The sequence below is a fragment of the Amphiura filiformis genome, chromosome 15, assembly GCF_039555335.1.
Source record: "Amphiura filiformis chromosome 15, Afil_fr2py, whole genome shotgun sequence".
Taxonomy (NCBI): Eukaryota; Metazoa; Echinodermata; class Ophiuroidea; order Amphilepidida; family Amphiuridae; genus Amphiura; species Amphiura filiformis.
In genome coordinates, this window is record NC_092642.1 from 18,590,865 (window position 1) to 18,612,450 (window position 21,586).

The 21,586-nt window shown below is 36.5% G+C and overlaps 1 protein-coding gene across 1 annotated transcript in view; it reads right to left on the bottom strand.

The window, feature by feature from the left end:
- Window positions 1–19,885: 19,885 nt before the first annotated feature.
- Window positions 19,886–21,586, bottom strand: part of LOC140171347 (UDP-glucose 6-dehydrogenase-like) — a 35,432-nt gene continuing 33,731 nt past the window's right edge. The window contains exon 11 of the mRNA XM_072194586.1: window positions 19,886–20,734. Coding sequence (XP_072050687.1) covers window positions 20,573–20,734 — 162 coding nt within the window. The 3' untranslated portion in view covers window positions 19,886–20,572. The remainder of the gene's footprint in view (window positions 20,735–21,586) is intronic.

Consider the following 21,586-nt stretch of genomic DNA (forward strand, 5'->3'; position numbering starts at 1 on the left):
ATGTATGAAGCTATAAATAATAAAATAGGTGAATTTTATTACTAATAAAATTTCCTATATCTGAAGGCAATTTCCAGTTCATAAAAAGATATTATTTCTGTCTGTGTGTATGGCCTGTGGTACTCCAACCCTCACATGCTCACCACGATAGAACCTCAACAGCGGCGTCATTGTTCTTCTTGACGAAATGTGGGGGTATTGGGTGCCTTATGGTGGGGTATGCGTGCGGTAATAATTGTGGAAAGGTTCTCCTTACTTCTGAGTCCTATTAAAATCCTCCTCCATAAAATGACCATCTCAAACATACAAGGTCTTAGCTGCATTGACATCAAAATCAATTGTCTTCTTTACGAACTGTCGCCATTTCGCTTTTGTTTGCACATCATGTATGTTTCCAGTGGTGTAGATTGCATACTTTGTGAAGCTAGTATTTGTGACCCCTCGGCACAAATGAGCCCGGAAGTCGCCAATCATTATTTTTGAGATATTCAACCAAAATATTCTGCTTGAAATGAGCTTTAAAATGACGTATATCATGTCTATAGTACTTGACATTTAAGTAGTGAAAAATCAATAAAACAGTCAATAAATCCTTTGTTTCCTGTTGTTTAATGTTAAGTTCGATGGAGCATATCTCAATAGTGGCACTGGCGACATCCGGGCTCAGTTGTGCCGAGGGGTCACATTTGTGCATTCACCAACAATGCAGCATCTGCCACCTTTTTTAATTGTTTCTGACATCTCTATTCTTTATGGCTAAGTATACTACAGGAATTCCCTTTTAGGGGATTGAAACACTAACCTCGGCATCTCAAACTGTCAAAACGGTCAAAAAAGAGATACAAAGTCAGCATTGCTGCTCTTTTATTTATTTGTTTAAATCAAAACAAACATAGCATAAAATTAATACTCAACATAAACAATGATAAAGATTTGATCCAAAATAGCTGACAATATTCATAAAATAAAATTTAACAAAATTTTAATAGCTATGCAGTGTTGGCAAATAATTCCATAACCACTTTGACGTCACAGGGGTTGCCAGTTGCCATGTGTGTCTCTGAACATATGAATTGGGCGGAACAGACGCAATATTGGGCGTTTTTTTTTTATTTGCTGATGGGGGGTAAAATAAAGGAATATTACGTTTATCATTTTAATATGTTATTAGCTTTATTTTGATAGCAAATATGTTTTTCTTAATCTTTCAATGTCTAGAGCTAAACAGATTGCTAGTACATGAACTGACTTCATCTCTCTCTTGAATCTTTTGGGTTATTTGTCAACATCTATCCTCTCTCTTGACTTCATTGTGAATGATACTAATGTTTCACTATAGTAATATAGCTTGATATGCAAACATGGCAATTTGAACCATTTTGATGTGACACTTTTGAGGTTTCTTTGCAGGATTTGGCAGTCTGTCATGCTTCATATATCAACAGCTTCAAGTGACTGCCTGTATTAACTGCTTAACAGACTGCCTAATAACTGCCTAATGAAGGCTTTCATTTCGGTAATTATCTCCCCTCTCGAGTTCTTCTCTTTCTTGTCTTTCCGTCTATCCCTCTCCTCTCTTTCTTCCTCACCCCCTCGTACTCTCACTTGTTCAGTCTCAAGTATACCCTCCCTCCCTCCCCCTTCCTTGCGAAATTTATCAGTATGATCCATGACTGAAAATAAGCTCTGCAAAAATAAACATTTAAAATAAACCCGAGCCTTGCATAGACCCAACCAATTATCAGATTAGCTTGCCATTGGTACGAATGAATAGAATACATTATCTTTGCTCCAATGCATTTCTTTTGTATTGCATTTCAATATCAAACATGATTACCAAATCACCACTTGTACGCGCCTCATTGGGAGATATTTGACTATTTTAGACGCTTTCGTTTCATCGCCAATTTGCTTATAACTTGGCAACATGGTTAGTATATATTTCACTGCAAGACTATTTTTAAGAGCCACTTACGCCTGGGCGTAAGTGCATATACACCAAACACAAGTCAATTGAAGACGACAATTTCCCCGCATGAATTTAGGACCGTAAAATTTAGACTCTTCTTTTGTCTAGATTAGCACCCAACCGCACATCTCAAGGATTTATGTAAAAATCAATATAACTTACCAAAACGAAAACTGAAATTCACGAGCTTCAAATTTTCAGTAACTAACAAAAGGCTAGAATAAAAGATTGGTCACACCTGGGAGACTACCACTTCAGAATAATAATGACTTACAAAAACTATTACGGTTACGGAAACAGAAACTGAAAAGATAAAACGACGGAATGTGTCAATGTCCTGGTTGATCTCTTCTCTTATCTCTCTGGGGTTTACCACTGTGCCTCTGTGCCTGTAACTAGTTGGGTCTTGAAAGAAATGACACCAATTCCCACATTTGACATGGTCACCATAGCAGTGCAGAATGATGGCTTGGAGTTGGATGAGTTTCCTTTTCTTTGTATACCTTCAGCATTTCCCTTGTTCTGATTTATGGCGTATGAATAACATTTCAGGGTATGGTGAATTACTCCATCTGTAATTTCAGGCTTTGTCATTTTGATATCATACAGACGGGTGACTCCTTGCTGTTATCTCAGACTTTATTGATGTCACACAGTTCTTCTGTCTTCTTGTAAGTTACTCTATCGTTGAGGCATCCTAATCACCGACAATATATTATGACTAAGCTCAGCACCTTGCTGCTGCAAGTCCTTTCCAATTGTCAAAGCAACGTTGCATATTTGAACATGTGCCTAACGTTTTCCTATGCCTTTTTAGGGCATAATATAGAAACGGTGCCAAAAATATCTGTGCCAAAAATTGCTTGCCCCCCCTTTCGACCTGCCAAAAATACTTGCCCCCCCTTTTGGCCTGCCAAAAATCTTTGCCCCCCTATAATTCACCACCCCGGGGGTACACATAATTATTGCACCACCCCTTATGGCTAAACTCAGCACCTTGCTGCTACAAGTCCTTTCCAATTGTCAAAGCAATGTCGGGTTCCATGGCCAGTTCATTCTGCAGTTGTGTGCTTCATTTAATTATTATTTTAGACATGTAATGTAGTCCAGAATTCGTTCAATGATGGTCTGTCGTCAATAAATGAAGCAAATCAAGCAATTATATAAATAGATGAATTATAAAAAATTATCAACTTCATGCAAATAATGAATAATTTTTTGTACATGGCAGCTAATAAAATGGCTGCTTCGACCAACAATACAATGTCTACCCTTAATTCATTGATTTCCGTACTCAGACCCACGAGTTCAGACTGATCTAGTTTAACTAATGATGATGTTGTGAGTAATTGGGTCTTGGGTCATTGTAGGAATTAGCCCGACTCCTTCATGTTCTGCAAGACAAGGGCAATGCTTTTCAATAGGTTGTTTACACCAGAAACATATCAGCTTGACCTTGGACATTTGATTTTTAATGCTCTTCATTTCTGATTGGATTTCGTAATTCCAAGTATCCTCTTGGACCTGGCTATCAAATCAAGAAGAAAAATATAGAATAAAAAGAATTTAAAAGAAAAACAACTTTGTCTTGTGGCTCTTGTTCATTTAAACGGAGAAGTAGGCCTAAATAAAATAGATACAAATGAATTTTTTTAAAGGGTGGAAGGAGTCTCTAGATTTTAATAAATATCCAAATTATTACAGAAAATATTTCTTACATGACCAAAAAGGTTGGGGTGACTGTGAATTAACAAATAAATATGAAACAGGAATTTTACAACAATTAAAATACTAAATTAAATGGGGTCCAAAAATGGGTAGCGTAACCTTAATTTTGATGCTGCAGGCAGGATCTTTGCAACCCATGAAGTAGTCATACTCTTGGTGATTGCATGCATATATGTAACCTTCAGAGTGGAGTAATGCATAATGGTAAGTACATTATGAAGAGGGTCATTGATATTCATAAATATGCAAGTAAAGCAGTATACAGACTTTTTATTGTACATACAATATTGTATGTACAATATGTATGTTATTTAATATATTGCCATTCTATTTCCAGTAATGTTTAAGTTCTAACGAATGTTTGATGATGTAAAATCGATAATATATTTCTGCTAGATATTGTATGTAACATATTATTGATTTTTCGTCATCAAACATTCGTTAGAACTTAAACATTACTGGAAATAGAATGGCAATAGATTAAATAACGTATATATTGTACATACAATATTGTACGCATAATACTGGAGTCTGAAGCGCTTAACCTGACATGAAACTGTATTATACAGCACATAAGGCCCACCCGGGGGCCACTTGTATTTCAAGTTGTATCACCTCATTCACCTGAATACAAAAAAAAGCAAGTATAAGGGTCTTTGTTTCACAGATGGGCGCGATACACAAGTATTGCAAGGATGACACAAGCCTCTTGAGGGCGCTACACATATATTAGTTAAGGATGGAGAATCTATACGGAAAACTTGAAAATGAAAGGATATATTTTGAATGACCAAAATATATGATATCCCATCATGAAAGAAAGGGATAACAATGGGGAACAGGGAAGATCATCCCGGGGATCATCCAATCCATGCGTGATGATGATTTAATTGATGTCGAAGGCGCTATTACTCAGATCAATTCATATAAAATGAATGACCGATTAAAAAAAAGATCAATTAATTTTCCATTAAAAATAGCAAAAATAACCTCCTTGAGGGAAATTAACCGATCGTACCTAATTTGATGAACCAAAATCAAGTCAAGTTGTTCATGCACTTCCGTATGTAAAACGTATACTGTCTTCTTTGGTCACAAAACAAGAAGTGCCCCAAATTGTTTTTGGTTCTTCCCTTCCTTGTTCCAAAGATCAGTCCGCTTTTTCCTTCTAAAAAGCGAGTAAATATGGGTCGCACGATTTGTAGCAATAGCTATGCGCGACGTATGCATGTTTTTGTGCCGCCGCGCAGCGCCTACAAAGCAAACACGCAAAAGCAAATCTAAAATAAAGTTTGAAATAAAATGATAAGAAACTAATAAAAATATGCTGAGCGCTGCTGACTGTAATCCTGGAATAAAATGGAAGCTTTCCAATATTGTAGGCCTACTGGGAGTTTCGTTTCAGCTGGCACTGGATCCTTGCGGTGTGCATAACGAAAATGGCGACCTCCATAGCAGGACATGGGACGAATTTACATCATTTTAATTTGAGTTTTGAAGGCAAAAATACTACAAAAATTAAAAAATAAAGGATAGGGATTTCGATTGACATATTTAAGTAAAAGGTGAGCTAAAATTTGGCAGGGAAAATTGATCGCAAATGTGGGAACAGAACAAATAAAAATATGGGGGTCTTTGGATCACCATTACAGTATCTTGCTTTTAAAAGTATCAAGAACAACAAAAATGGGTACCTAGATCATATGTTACGTACTCAACAAGGGTAGCTAAATTTGGCACCAAGATACCAACAAAAATCAGGTGAAAAGAAGGTTCTAAGAATTCTGGGTAAAATTGTACTCTTAAACTTCTCAGAATGTGAATGTGCATGTTTACTGGTGTTTCTTCAGGCCTCTTTGACTACGAAAATGATACACTTTTTTTTTTTCATGTGTGCAGCGCGAACGCACACACATATCGCACATGTGCGTATGAAGTGTGCACATGCCTGTTTTGGGGAAAAAATCATGCACATGCAAGCATGCCTGATGCACGATATGCACGCTTATATAGCATGCAGGGCTGCACGTATGCAGGAATATGCCAAGCTGCATATGTCTCGTACTCCGAAACTCCGGGGGCACTTTCTTAGGATACAATTAGGCAATTACAGTTTGGGACATGACAAATTAACTTGCACATTATACATGTACACATGTGACGTGGCAACAAACTGTAACATGTATTATTATTGTGCATGAACGCATAACAAGTCAAGCAATGTTGGGCTCCTTGGCCAGTTCATTCTGTACTTGTGTTTTTTTGCTTATTTGCTCTGATTATTTTGGTGGCACTGCTTGTTTTGGTGGCATAGTCGATGATCTTCCAACTTTTGGAACCTATCATTACACCATGCCCAATGAGGCTGTTGTGAGCTCTTCCTCTTTTCTGCCAGCCCATGTCATAACTAGCAATGACCCCGGCTGTGACACCTCCTTGATCTTCCATGGCACTTGTTTTTTCCATTGTTACCTCTTGACAAGAGCGTTTGGCAGCAATCTCAACCTTCGGTCCATCTTCAAGCTCTCTCTGTTTTAACATACACATGGGGAATGTTCATGGGGAGAAAGTTGTTCACCTGAGTTGTACCTATCCCAGTGTGAAGTATTCCTGCAACATAAATACAAGAGAAGAAATCATTTGAAATGCATAAATAATAGTGACCAGTATAACTTAAACTTCATAATTTTTTATAATTAGAGAGGGCGGCCTATCTGCTGTGTCCTGACAGGACATCAGTCAATATGAGACATAATGGCCCCAAAAAAGGTGAATCCGGCTCTGGCTATACATTTATAACTTACCAACAATGTCGGCAAACCCTGCTAATTTTGCGGCCGGGCTTGCTACCGGTAGGCCTACTACGTTTGCCTGAGGATTGAACTTGCGTGCTGCAGTTATGAAAATAAGAAATAGTAGGTCCAAAATATTATTAGTTATGATTTGTGACACGTAGAATGACCTGTTTGTTACCGTTGTCGGCTAACCCGTATGTATATTTTACGATTGGTCATTCCTGATATGAAGTTGATATCATGACATTCCACCACATGCACTATTCCATTGTGGTATAAATTTCGGCTTATTCCTATTGAGTGTTGCTACATATCTCCCTGTCCCAGGCGGGGGTGCATAGAGTTATGTGCATTACCAGAGAAGATGAGAAGAAACAATGTTATGATATTCCGATTTGGAGAATAAAAAAATCTTTAAATGATATGATGTAGAAATGAGTTTTCGTAATTATATTATCAAATAAAGTTTTTATTGAACATACGGTATAATAAAAAATAATCATGCCGGTTGGGGATTAAACCGGAATATTGCTGCTCTCCGTGATTTTCTACTGCGCTTAAATGCATATCCCCCTACATATCGTGATTAAGCCTTTCAGAGCTTCAGTACTCCACTGCACTGTGGCGAACCGGAATATGGAGGCTTTCTATTGACGAAAGCCGGCTCTTCTCTCCGGAAAAAATCCTATAGTTATGGCCGGCGAAAAAATATAATATAAAAGCCGCCTTTTTACTCCAATGAACGCTTAAAGTCTTCAAGTAGGGCCCGCTATTTAAATACATGCCTATGTTGGTTCTGCACGCTGGTGCTGATGCTGGTTGATCTGCATGAATAAAATGAAAGTATGGTATTTTATATTGAGCGAGCCTACCGTATCCGTACACGGGCAGTCTATCCCGGGCATGCATCATGCTTTCCCAGGATGATGACTGTATGAAATTTAAATTAAATTTCAGGTATATTTTATTAAATGTCATAGCAGTATTAAAACACTGAATTGCGACACAATTTACAAACATCAAAATTTACACATTAATTAATACAACATAAAAATATATATCTATGTACAATTTCAAAGTAATATATTACTACATCAAAAAAAAAAACATATTTAAAAGAAAAAGGGATTATAAAAACACAATTTAAATCAAATTCATAAAAAGTCAAAGAGGTAAGAGTAGTGCACTGGTAAGTAGCTCAATTATTGCACAAAAAACTTTTATATTGATTGAAATGATACATGAATATTGCACACTGTTTTGGTGAAAGGTTTACACTGAGCATATACAAGCTAACCTGCACTTTAATAAAAGTTAAAAAGACACGGATGAAAATCATGCAAACCGGGGAAATTACTTTGAAGCTATTTGAGATATAGTTCCATGATTTGAGAATAATTATTGTGACTTGAGTAAATGGGCATTTTCTGATCCACAGCCTCATTTCCCCATTTTTTTTTTTTTGAGGAAAGTGGGGGATATGAGGCTGTGGATCACGTAATGCCCTTTTAAATCTTACAGCTCGTAACAACACACTTACATCTGCGAGGTGGCAGTGGCGGTGATGGTGTTGACATGGCGCACTGTGCCATGGCGGCTCTGGCTGTGTTGCGGCGGCCGCCGGTCCCTGCATTGCAGTATTAATATAAGAAAGTTTAAATAACACCCGGGAATAAAGCCAGGGAGCCATAAGCATAATGTGTGAGTTGCTTCACAGCGATGACCTCATTTGTTCTTGAATTTCTATGCCCAGTGGTGTGACGTTTTATGCAGCTAATACACAGCAAACAGGCTTAGGTCCTGGACTTGATGAAATCGCAATATTTTTAAAAACATTGTTAATATTGATTTTGTCTAATATATAATTTTTTTTGTATTTTGTACAATCATTGATCACTTCTTTTTGTCAAAGATAATTCAATTTTGTCTGATGCCATGTCTGATCAAACAATTGATAAAATAAATTCTTCATTTTGCAATCAATTACAAAAGCAAACTTGGTCTCCACTTTTCCATGGAGCCTCGATGGGATTGGTAGGGAACTGCCAGATTGGCTTGTCACTTGCAAAACAACGCAGACAAGACAAGTAATTATTTGTCAGATAAATTGTTCCTCATCATAAGTTAACTGGTGTGTAAGTTGTACATCTCATCCTGTCCTAAACTTCCTTCTTTTCTTAATGTTTTCTTCATGTTTTGGACTTGTTCAACGTTCCATGGTCATGTCACCGCTGGATGAGCAGTTGATGCTGATGCTGATGCTGTCGGGTTACTGATGATATTTTTATATATTTGGTGGGGTCTTTCATGAGTGATATTTGATTTTAATATGGACGGTTGTGTCCTCATGAAAACACGAGTTCTTCTTTGAAGAATTGCCATGAGGGCGCTGTTTTGATAACTCCTCATCACCAATGTAGGGAATTAGTACACAATTCAGATTTGTTTCTATATTGTAAACAAGTTTTTGAAGCCCCTCTTTGATTTTCCGTTTTTTTCCTTCATACCCAAGAAACAATTTTAAATGTGGCTTGACCAAAAATCTTTTCTTCAATCTGGAACTTCCTCATTTGCATGCCTTCATTCGACCATCTATGTATAAATAATAAAACAAATAGTATTAGTTTGATTAGGGTGGAACAAAAAAACCAGGTTGATGGGAATTCCCACCAAGGGGTTTAGGTTAATTTAAGATTTAAACCGATCATACCTAATTTGATGAACCAAACTTGAGAAAATGTAATCAATCAGCACTCCAAATATCTCAACCTTCCTTCACGGATGCCTCCTGCATGTTCCAATGATCACAGTCCGCATTTTCATGCGCAAGCAAATTTGGGTCGCGCGGTTTGTGGTAATAGCTGTGCATACGCATGTTTTTGTGCTGCCGCGCCTGCAAGTCAAACATGCAAAAGCAAATAAAATAAAGATTGAAATAAAAAGATGAAAAAATATAATGAAAATGTGCTGAGCACTGCTGACTGTAATCATGGAATAAAGGAAGCTAAACGGAAGCTTTTCAATATATCGTAGGCCTACTGGGAGCCCTGTTTCCGCTTGCAGGATCCCCGCGATGTGCATAACAAAAATGGCGACCTCCATAGCGGGCATGGGAAGAATTTATATAGTTTTAATTTGAGTTTTGAGAGCAAAAATATTACTAAAATGGAACAATAATGGATAGGGGACTTCGATTCAGATGTTTAAGTAAAAGGTGAGCTAAAATTTAACAGGGAAAATTGATCGTGAAAGTGTGAACAAAAATAAAAATACGAAATAGGAAAGCTTAAAAAAAATATGGGGGTCGCTGTTACAATATTTATATATTTGGCCTATATTCAAAAATCCTAGTCAATAATAATAATAAAATACTTGCATATGACCATCAATTTTCCAATCATCCTTTATCACATGTGTTCCTTGGAAAAGGAAAACTGCTCCTCCTGTTGGTCTCTTTGGTATATTGGAGATTCCTAACATTTCTTCCTTTTCAATAATAATCTTTAATCATATCAAAACGTTTTAGCTGTGAGAGACCCATTACAAACTGCGACTTATAACTTCTTTCCAACACTGCTTATAGGGATCACAAGGTCAAACGCAATCTCTGTGTGTAGTTCAATGTAGTCTCAGATTACCATCTTTAACCTTTGTGAAACCTCAACATACGAACCGACTCACTGCACGGACTGTGTACAGAATATGCGGCAAAGACCAATATACCTAGTTCAAGCAGAGGTGATTTGGGGTTTTTGCTCGTACCAATTTTTTTCAGATTTTTCACTGTACGCGATCCGGCGAGTGAGATACTTGACAAATCAGATTCTTTCTTAGATGATAAGCTTGGAAACATCCCAAGCTTCAATTGGATACCTCGACCAGGTATACAATGCATGGTTCCATGTCATAATGCTTTGAGATCAATGGTCAAAATACGTAGAAAATCATAGAAAAGTTGAAAAACATGGATTTCATGCAGAAAACGAAACATTTTTAATACAAAGGTGGAGGTGAATAAAATTCATTTATTTTCGATCGCGATCATAAACAATATCAGCTAATAATTTCATTATTTTAGTAATACAAATGTTTTGAGAAAATGTTTGATTTTTGTTGATGTCAGTGGATCATAAAATTGAAAATGAGTAATGATGCAGGACATTCTTTTGTCTCCATTTTATTCTGTTTGTTTTTGTGTTCACCTCCTAAAACAAATTTATTAGCAAAAACTAAAAATATGATTACAAAAACAAATTTATTTTACAAAAATACTTTCCCGAGTGTAACAAAACCAGATTTTATAATCATAAAATTAAGAAATAAAAGGTGCGTGTTTTCATTGTTCACTAGTGCATTTAACTGAAATGCAGCATATCAAATTCAAAACTTTTTCATTTTAAGGACTTGGTAAGACAAAGCATATGTTGAATGATTCATTAAAAGTTGTGTGTTGCTGTTTATGACTGTTCTCTGTTACTTTTTAATATTTGACTTTGGATTATGTGAATTTTTGCCAGGGATGCTTATAGTTATCTGTTATTTGGTATTGTTGCAGAATCATGACGGAAAAATTCCTGGCATTTCTGACCTTTATCAAGCAAAATTAAGAGTTAGTACACAAATATTTACTGCTCTAAATTAGGGATCTGGTGGAATCTATTGGTCCCCGAGGTGAACTGGAGACCGTGAGCCTACTATTTTCCCGAGACCGCCAGGTCGAGGGAAAATCTCACCGAGAGGGGACCAATAGATTCCACCAGATCCCTAATTTAGAGCAGTAAATATTTGTTTTATATCCTTCATTAATATATTCTTTGTTCATTAAACACAAGGCATAGGCCTAGGCATAAATGTAGGCTAGGCCTAGTCAAGGCTACGCCGGCCTTGCTTTGTTTTGATTGAATGCACAAAGCACGCACACAGTTGAGTGGCTAAAGCTTACCGTGAAAATGTGTGACAACCTCTTCATACAATACCAGCTAATACCGCCGTGAAACGAGTAACCATGTTGTTCCCTGTTATTTCACCATCAATATTAAGATACTGATCCTGATATAACTCAGATTATGCCATTAACCGCCGTATTTTAGCTGCACTTCTGTCATGTCTGTGCTGCTTAATTGTGTGCTTCGCAAGACAAAACGAATTGCTAGGCCTACACATTAATACCCCGGAGCCGGTACTGATATCCCGCGTATGTGGCGAGTTGCATTGACCACTAGGAACTGCGACGCGTTATGAGGTCATACGCGCTCGGGACGCCAGCCAGAGGAGATAGTAAAACTATTTCCCGGAGATAGTACTTTGAATAGTACCCGTTCCCTCATCAATCGGCTTGTTAACAAGTTTGCAAAATAGCAAAACTATTTTTGGTCACATGATACTCGTTTAACCAATTAATGAACGAGAATATATTAATGAGGGATATAATAAGCTGTTGTTTTTCATGGAGTACCGCAGAATTCCATCTACAAGCAAGGGTGTGGATATGCCTTTAAACAAGGTATTTTGGCGAAAGAGACGAAAGGCAGACACCGTCCACAAAAACATTATTTGGAGTTTGAGCAACTATATTATTGATATAGGTGGCTGTACAAACATGCAATATTATAAGACTAACCTATTGCAATGTTTTGTGGAGGGTGGCTGCCTTTCGTTTCTTTCGTCAAAAAAAAGCCTTGTTCAGATGGAATTACGGTATTTGTGCACATTAAACAGACTAAATGATTTTCATGCACATATTGCTCTACAACTCAAAATCAAATGTGCCGATTTTACAAGAGGTATGTGGTGAACGGTCGTAAATAATATTGTCATGATCACTTCTTGCTAATGAATTTGAACATCTGTAAACTGGTCATTTTGTTGTAAAATGATAGGCACTTACGCAGGATTATAGTAATCTGGTATTGGGCTATTCCAGTTATAATTCATACACACGCTATGGAAGACATTACTTTAATCTCCTACACAGGGAGTGGAAAATTTGATTTGGGTTACCTGAATGAATGACTCCATTTGAAGTCTACACTCCCTGTGTGAGAGATTAATGTCATGTCATATGGGGTGTGGATTTCAACTGGAATAGCCCATTCATCAGTATAGAGTAATCATAATAATGACAGATATTATCAGCATCTTGTGAAACATCACCATAAGTAATCAAGTGCCTCATTGACCCTTTATCCAACATCTTACTACCAAAACAGGGTTCTCCTTGCAAAGGCTTGCGAAAAAAGTGTATTGTTTTTTCACGCTTTTCTAGCAACATGGCAGAAGGCTTTGGCAAGATGTACACAATCGATTAAATAATGCATTTGAAAGGAGTATGCACATACAACACACACTTTGCAGAAAGAACCACATTTTGAGATGTTATGTGCAAAGGGTCTATGTTATAAGTCTGGCCTTCTGATCTGCTACTGTATGTGTACAAGTAAATGGCAAGTTATTTGCACAAGAGAGAAACCTGATTTTTTAACTAAGGAAAAAGCAAGGTAACTAAAACTTTGCTTTTCAAATAGAAATATCATGTTTCTCTCTAGATTTGTTTTGTGTAAATATCTTGTATACATCCCATTTGGGTAATGTGTCAATTGTTTTGTCCAAACAGCAAATACACTGAGAATGTCAATGGTAATACTATACTGCTTGTTAAACCTTGAAGTACAAACCAAATCTGTGGCATCAGGGGTCGATGCTTTACATCACACACACTGCATGTTAAAAAATGTGACTTATTAAGAGTGTCGTGCGCTCGGCAAGTACAAATCAAGCAGCAGTTGGCGCACCAAAGAAGCATTGCAATGAAATAATTATTCTCATACCTCCTGTTTCCGAGGTCTATTTACTTTGTACTTCTGAGTCGACAGAATATACACTCTCACATTGTGGCTCAGTTCAAATCATTGGTAACTTATTAATTAACACATCAAAGCACTTCAACAAGTCCTGCCAATGAAGGTACATGTAGAAACCTAACAATAGGAATGGCAAAAACCATTGTTTTGCATTACAAAACATTTGAACTGAGTCAGTGTTCAACCACGATTGTAAAAAGGCAGATCACAGAAAGAGAGTCATTTTGATGCATTTTATTCAAAAACAGTTACATTGGTAAATGTAGCTTGATTTCATTTACATTCAATTTGAAAATCAATTAAATAAATTCATTCAAGTTTTGGTATGTCTTTATTGTATTAAATCAAAATATTTGTAATTACTAGAGTTTAATTAATCCCATGAGCACTACTGCCTTTCTTACAGTATCTCTTATTGGTTGATTACATGATATAATCATCTGAGTAACCAATCAAATAGAGCTTTTGGATTTCTTGGGAATGTAATCTTCATCCCCTTCAGCCCTACTGACTATAGTTACCATATCTCTGATTGCCTAAATACATGATATAGGCCTCTTTTTAATCAAAGTATTCTTAGAGGCTGATAATTTGGCCAGTAGTGTTCATGGGGTTAGAACTATTATCAAAATATCACAATGTTTAATTATGGTTCTATGTGTACATTTAATATCTCCATACTAATTCTGTAAGTTTATAAAAAAATTCATGATCAAGAAATAAAAGTGAATCATTAACATAAATGCTTGTGCGTGTTATTATTTTTCTTGTTTTAAAGAGTTGATAAAATAAATATACTCTTGAGAAGGAAGCCACTACTTACATAATATGTGTATCTTCTATCTACTAATAACTTAAGTCTTTAAAAAAATACTATTTGTAATTGTGTTCAACTCACCTAGAAACTTTGTTTTGTTATAAAAGCTGGCTCATTATTTCTTAAAGAAAATGCATTTTTGCATCCCAAGACCTAACATGTTTCCCCCCATTTTAGCAACAGTGAATTACTACATTATATTACTATTCAATTTATCCCCACACCGTTTGACCATGATAACAATGAAATACTGGGTCCCAGCTGACAGATGTGTTTGCTGAATGGATGCAATCTCAATAGATTTTGGTTTGTGTTATTGGGCTATTCAAGATGAAATCCTTATGCCCCCCTATGGAAGACACAATTTTAATCCCCAAACGAAGTGTGAATTTCAAATGGGGTTACCTGAATGGGTGACACTCCATTTGAAATCTACACGCCCTGTGTGGGAGATTAAAATTATATCTTCCATCGGGGTGTATGGATTTTAACTGGAATAGCCCATTTAGAATTTCTTTTCCAATACACCAGTACAGTTTGTCCACTCTGAAGTACAAAGTGACAATGCGCATGTTAACTGTGCGTAGTGCTGCATCTCTGCTGCAGGTATGCGTGCCTTCAAAGTCGGCACAATGTGTGCGTCTGCGTCGGTACTTTGTACTTTGTAGACTGACTGTAAGGTCCAGTGACAGCAATTCTTTCATGATATGTGGTGTGATCAAGCAAAATCAGTTAATTCAGGCATATTCAATTATCAGGTTTTTTAACATGATTGTATAAAGCATTTGCATTGAAATTGAACATTTAGTTCCAAAGATATACACAACATAAGCACAAGAAATTATTGTCTTTGTTTAGCTATATCTGAAAATCAATATATCTAGCTTCTGACTGACTTTGCTTGATAAAAACACATATAATGAAAAACAGTTTAAAAGTGAATAAGAAAGACCTGTGTTTTCTAAATTAATTGAACACACAAAGGTGTGCACACTGAAACAGACGGATAAATGAAACCATTTGGAATGTTTGCTATGCTAATACATGATTTGTATATACAAAATTAGTGCTGAGTAGAAAATAGAATTTGTACAAAATGCAGTCTGCTACAAGTCATGCAACTGCAATAACCTAGATCTGTCCAAGGTCCTCTAAAATGTGAGATTTAGTCCATATGTATCACATGGTGAGTGGTGACAGCTGTAGGGGAATCCCGGTAGGGAACACTGGAAAGATTCAAACTACTGCCATAGTGCAATATTTTAGTAGTTTTAAAAAGCTTCATGATTTTTGAGCAGTTTCAAGTGGTAATGTATTAATCATGGGGGTTGAAATTTGTAAAAAAGTTTTAATCATGATTTTAATTACGGAAATTATGAAAATCAAATAAATGTTTATAAAGGCACTGGAAAAACCATGAAATTATTATACATGCAAAATCAAAAATGTGTACAACTCTATGGAGAAGGCAAACCTTACTAATGTGTTGAAGCCATCAAGAACCAAAGGCAAGAAATGTTGTCCAAGAACATATCTTCAACATACCTGAAGTTGATGGTGGGGCAAATTGTCTGACATTGGTTTTTCAGGGGGGTCAAAATGTAAAAACAGTGGTTTTCCATGGGTAATATCTCAGCTAAATGTATTCTAATATGCTCAATATTGGATAAGAGTAATGTCCTACCAAAGGGCTCTGATTGGCAAAAAAATGACGCTAAAATTATTTTACTTTTGGAGTTCTGACCCCCCAAAGTTGGTCCTGGTTGGACATTGCATTTTCAGAGTTCCTATATCTTTTAAAGTAAAGGAGTTACAAGTTTTCTGATAGCAGATTTGAATTCTACACCAAAAAATACCCCAGGATACATACTTTTCAAAGTTTCAAAATTCCTTTTACATTTATGGACCTCCAAAAGTCGATTTTGTCGTTGTGACACATTTTTTACGCTGGCCCCCCTAAATTTCAAATTGATGCCACGGGAAACCAAATGAGTATGAACTCAAATTTTCAGGATTTGGCTGACTTTCTCATCAATATCTACTGTCCTTCACAAAAAAGAAAAAATTGAAGAGGTGATGATGCACATCCTTGAGTTGATACATGTTTCAATGGGCCTCATGGATGTGAACACGACATGTTTTATTCTGAAGTACACATGATTATATCTGTCCACACATCCCTACAGTTTGTCCACTCTGAAGTACAAAGTGACAATGTGCGCGTTAACAGTGCGTAGTGCTGCATCTCTGCTGCAGGTATGCGTGCCTTCAAAATCGGCACAATGCGTGCGTCCGCGTCTGTACTTTGTACTTCAGAGTAGACTGACTGTACCCACACCTCAAAATAATCAGTAAGCAGAACTGCAATATGTACAAGTTATGATGGAAATTTATCTTAAGAAAGTTATGCAAATGAAATACCCTAAATACAATCTACATTTCTACAAATAAGTTAGTCTTTAAAAATATGCCTTTTAGTACACACTTTGAAATAGGTTGATAATAAATGGTATTATTATTAGGTACTAACAATATTAGGGAAAAGTAGTCGATATTGAAAAAATATATCTACCAAATTGTGCAGTTAACATTTGGTCAAATTGTGGGATTCATATGTCCATAATTAACTCATTTTGGAAGAATGTGGGATTCATATTTCCATAATGAACTCATTTTGGAAGAAATGCTTGGTTTAAATGTTGGTGGGTCAGTATACATGGATAAATGACAGCAAAAACACAACACCGATTACTGAAAACAGTACATTTTCATTGCCCAGCTTTGGTAAGAACTGGCAAAATGAAATCTAATGACCTCTGACCCTAAGCTGCATGCATACTCTGTATGACACTTAGGTCAGGAATTTTTGTGACAAGATATGGTTTAAATGAGCTACAAGAGCAAATTTATCTCAATTTGTAAACATCACAGGCAAACATACACATGCAGCCATACACTCTCTTAAAATCAAAAGAATTATAATTGGAATTCATTCTCTTTGGTCGAACAAACTTATGCCACATGAATACAAGGAACTTGTATGAGTAATCACAATACGATTGTATTTTTGAAATGTCCCATTTTTGGTTTTGCCTACAACACTTTTATTGTTAGATAACATGAACAGCAGGGTTGTAGCTATGACATTTTTAGTGCTGGTGGCATTTGATTAAAATCTTGCATATTTGGCCATTTTTTTTCAAAATTGTGTCAAAATTGATCAAATTCTTGACTAATTCAACAAAATTGTGGTGGGCTCTGCCGCCCACCACCGCCCACTGTAGCTACAACCCTGCTGAACAGAATTTAGTTTCTCTTTTTAAAACACCTTTTCTACTCATATAAGGCACATTGGTGAATACAATGACAAATTTATATGCAATGGTTAATGGAATGATCAGGACCACAGTGGTCAGTGATAATCTTTGTGCTGAGACCTTGTTTCACTGTAACCCTTATATGTGAGGTGTTCTGGCAAAATGAGATGAAATGGGCACAGGTTGGAATTTTTTTTATGTATTACAAATTAAAATGCAAATCTCTTTACAATACCTTTTGTTGCACTTTAATTGGACATTCATTTATGGTTATTCAAAGTTCAAATTTATTGAGATGTCAAAAACTGAATTAGCAAAAAAGGCTTTTCAAAATTGAAAAAACTTGCCTGCAATTCTTGAAGTGACTAGCCATCTTAAATTGCTATAAAACTCTTTTATTCCATGATTTTCATAGCAATTCTTACAAAGGTATAGTATAAATATAAAATAAGATGACAAACATCAATAATTGACCCATCTTATTTTACCAGAACGTCTCTCAGCTGTCATTGTTACTATTTTACACAAATTAGAATACACACACCTTGAATACACAACATCAATACATAAAGTACACTATGAAAAATAAAAATATCTACAATTGTACCCTTATGTTCTGTACTACCAATATAACTTACTTTGGTCATAATGACATATAAATTACATATGCACAAACAAACAGCACCTATATTAGTTTGGAAGGAAGCATATTGCTATACAAAAAATAGTCAAGGATGCAAACAGGATCACATTCAGCGGGGAAAATGTTTGGCTTATTTTTCAACACCTGTCAAAGTAATAAAGGCAGGTATGTGAAAGTATACACTAATCCGACGAGCCAAGTGATGGTCAGAATTCATTCCGCCATTACTGGGGGCCATCTGCACCAAACTGGTGTTGTAACTTCCCAATATTAGGAGGAAAAGCGCTGCTTCAAAATCAATCTTATATTGTATTGCTTTGTAAACTTTCGGCATCCTTTTGTCACATGGGTGATGAACACAGTTTAAAATTCACGCAAAGCCTGCATCTGTTCACATTTCATGTGGGATGGCCCACTTCAATGGCTGCCATTGAGGTGTAGGAATGTGTGGAATCGGATTTGTCTATACATTTTTTGCGATCCAGCGTGCACCCTTAACTACCCATTTGATACTAAGCATGTTAAAATAATGATTACCTGTTTAAGTTTACAAACATAACCTAGCACAGCTTGAATTTCATTGACAAATGAAATATTCAAAAAGGTAGTACATAATGTAGTGGACTCCTTTGGATTGGTATAATGTTTTCAAGTACTTCAATTTCATATTGTAGCTGTCCTGTGATATAAATATCCTAACATCACTATGGATCATCACAACTTTTTTGAACATCAACTTCTGCTCAAATTCAAGGCCTAGCATGGCTTAGATTTCACCAAGAATCACAGAATAAATTTTCATGATTCTCCTGCAATTTGATTGCGAAAATCAACGTCTCTCATTGTATCATACAGTAAGAGCAGTGAATATGACAAATTTTGATTCTTGCAAACCAAGACTAAATCTAGACCGTGTCTAGTGGAATGACCTGGTTTAAATTCACAAGAAGATAGGTCTGTTCATACTACCACCGCATTTATGCGATGCGTTTTTTGCGATCGCAAATGCGGTGGTAGTATGAACGGACCTTAACACCTGTATTTGATTCAAATTTAATTTAATTAGAGCTATAATTTATTAACCTCAAGTTTGGTAGTGACGTAGGTGCATATTCCACGATTGTAGTATCAAATTGCATGTGCCAACCTAATCCTGGAGAGTGTATAATTATGGTCACATACAAGAGCAATTAATCAGTACACTTGTGACCCAGCTGTATATGCACTGACATCACTGGCAAACTGGAGGTGAACATTTAGTTAAAATATGGATCCTTTTGCCCTTTACATACCTGTATCAGTGGTTCGCAATACACACACAAAATTAGCATCTTTCAACTTTGCATAATGTTGCATCTAGCCTGATTTCTACTATCATGTTACAATATAGTGACGGATGAATGAAGGTTGTTAAGACCATATCAAACTGGACAATTGCAGGCAGCGTAGCATTTTATTGTGATGTAACTTCCATCACTTATCAGAAAAGCAATCCTGAGATTTGATTGATAAGTCGCTAGTATGCCCTAGCATCAAATCGTAAACCAGTTGACTTGAAGGCAACTTTGTTGCTATGTCACTAAAGTTTGTTCGGCTTATATAAGGCAGAAAAAATAATGTGTATTGATATAGAATGGCGTACATGCTGTTGGGCGCAGTGCTAACGCTAGGTGTGCGTTGCGTAATGCATGACTAATGCACGCTTATAAATGTGAATTTACGCGAGCTTGAGTTGGGACTTTATTGACGTACAAAAGCCAAATCATTTCCGCCTTATATAAACCGATCAAACTTTAGCCACGACTGGACAGTGGTAGCGATTGTAAAAGCACTACCAGAATTTGATTACTAACAATATTTAAATGGCATGCTGCAACTGCTAGTATGATATGCCCCTTATACATTGGTTCACCTCAAGTTCAGTAGTGATGTATGTACGTATTTCGCTGGATGCAGTATCGAATCACTCGTGTACTGTTAATCACGCAGAGCATATACGCACACGTACAAGGGTGGTTTGTTGTGATGCTTGCAGTGCAACCGGGAAAAGCAATGACAGCCCTTCCAAACTGAAGGTGAACCAAAGAATAGTCATCTTGTAAATATTCAGAGATGTAAGTGGATAACAGATTCATTTCAAGAAAATCAACCAGACCCTTTGACAGGTGGCTGAATATGCCTATGTGCGGCATTCAGCATTTATGGGGCTCCTCAAAGAAACAGGTTATGGCAGGGTTGAATTAAAGGGGTATCACCAGATCAATTTTTGTGTCTCTCTTTTTATGATGAAATAGCTTACTGTCTTTGACAATTTAATAATAAAAAAATAAGAATCTATGATTTCCAGATACTATTTTATTTATGGCCCCATTTCTAATAATCCTGAAATTTCTGGAAGACTTACATCCCTGAATTTGGATAAACTGATTGGCAGTTGACAGAACTATGAAGCTATAGGAAACATGCCATTCATGACGGTCTTCTTGCCTACAGTCTCTACATGGAATCCCATCTCCATTAGTTTGTTATGGTTGAGTAGACGTCTACCATCAAAGGCAAAGGCTGGTTTCAACATGCTGCTGTATATCCGCTGATAGTCATAATCCTGTAATGTAAGTATCACAAGATGGGTAAGTATAGTCCTGTAATGTAAATATCACAAGATGGGTAAGTATACGGCAGGTCGGAGGGGACCATGACATGGCAGGGTTGCACTCAAATATTGAGACACATAAAGCTGACACACAAGAGAAATGGTATGGGTTCTATAAAGGAGATCCCTATAAAGGCTTGATATAAGGGGTGTCATTTATGCCCCCATGTGCATGGTTTTTCTCAGGACGGAGAAAACACCAAAAACATATGTTTTGATATATTATTGGCTATACCTCAAGAACCACAAGATCTATGGAAATGCAATTGTTGACTTCCTTGGCTCATTTCCTATTTCCATCACACAATTATTCAATTGAAGTAACACTGTTATAATAAATCTCTTACAAGCTATTTTTGCTTGAGCATGCAATACACAATTATGGTGGGCATGCTGATTGGCTGCTCATACACATCTCCTGATGGTCAGCAACAACATTACGTCCCCATCATGTTGACAAATTATAAGGCATCTACATATGAAGAAATCCCATACTCCTGTGCCACTTTCCCTTCAACATAGCAAACTAAACTGAGCTCAAAAAGAATCTTATATTTTTTTACAACTTGTGAATCACAGGGTCATATCTTAATATCATATCTATCAAAATAAACCAAAATTACACACATGATTACTTTCATACTCCACTCAAAACACATGTCAGTAACCAAGCAGTTGTCCAACTGACACAACAGCAAAATGCACTGACATGGAACAACTTCCTGTACCACTTTTACAGCCCAATATTTGGCACCCAGCACAAGAAATCTGTAAGAATGCATACAAGATCCTTGCATAGATGAT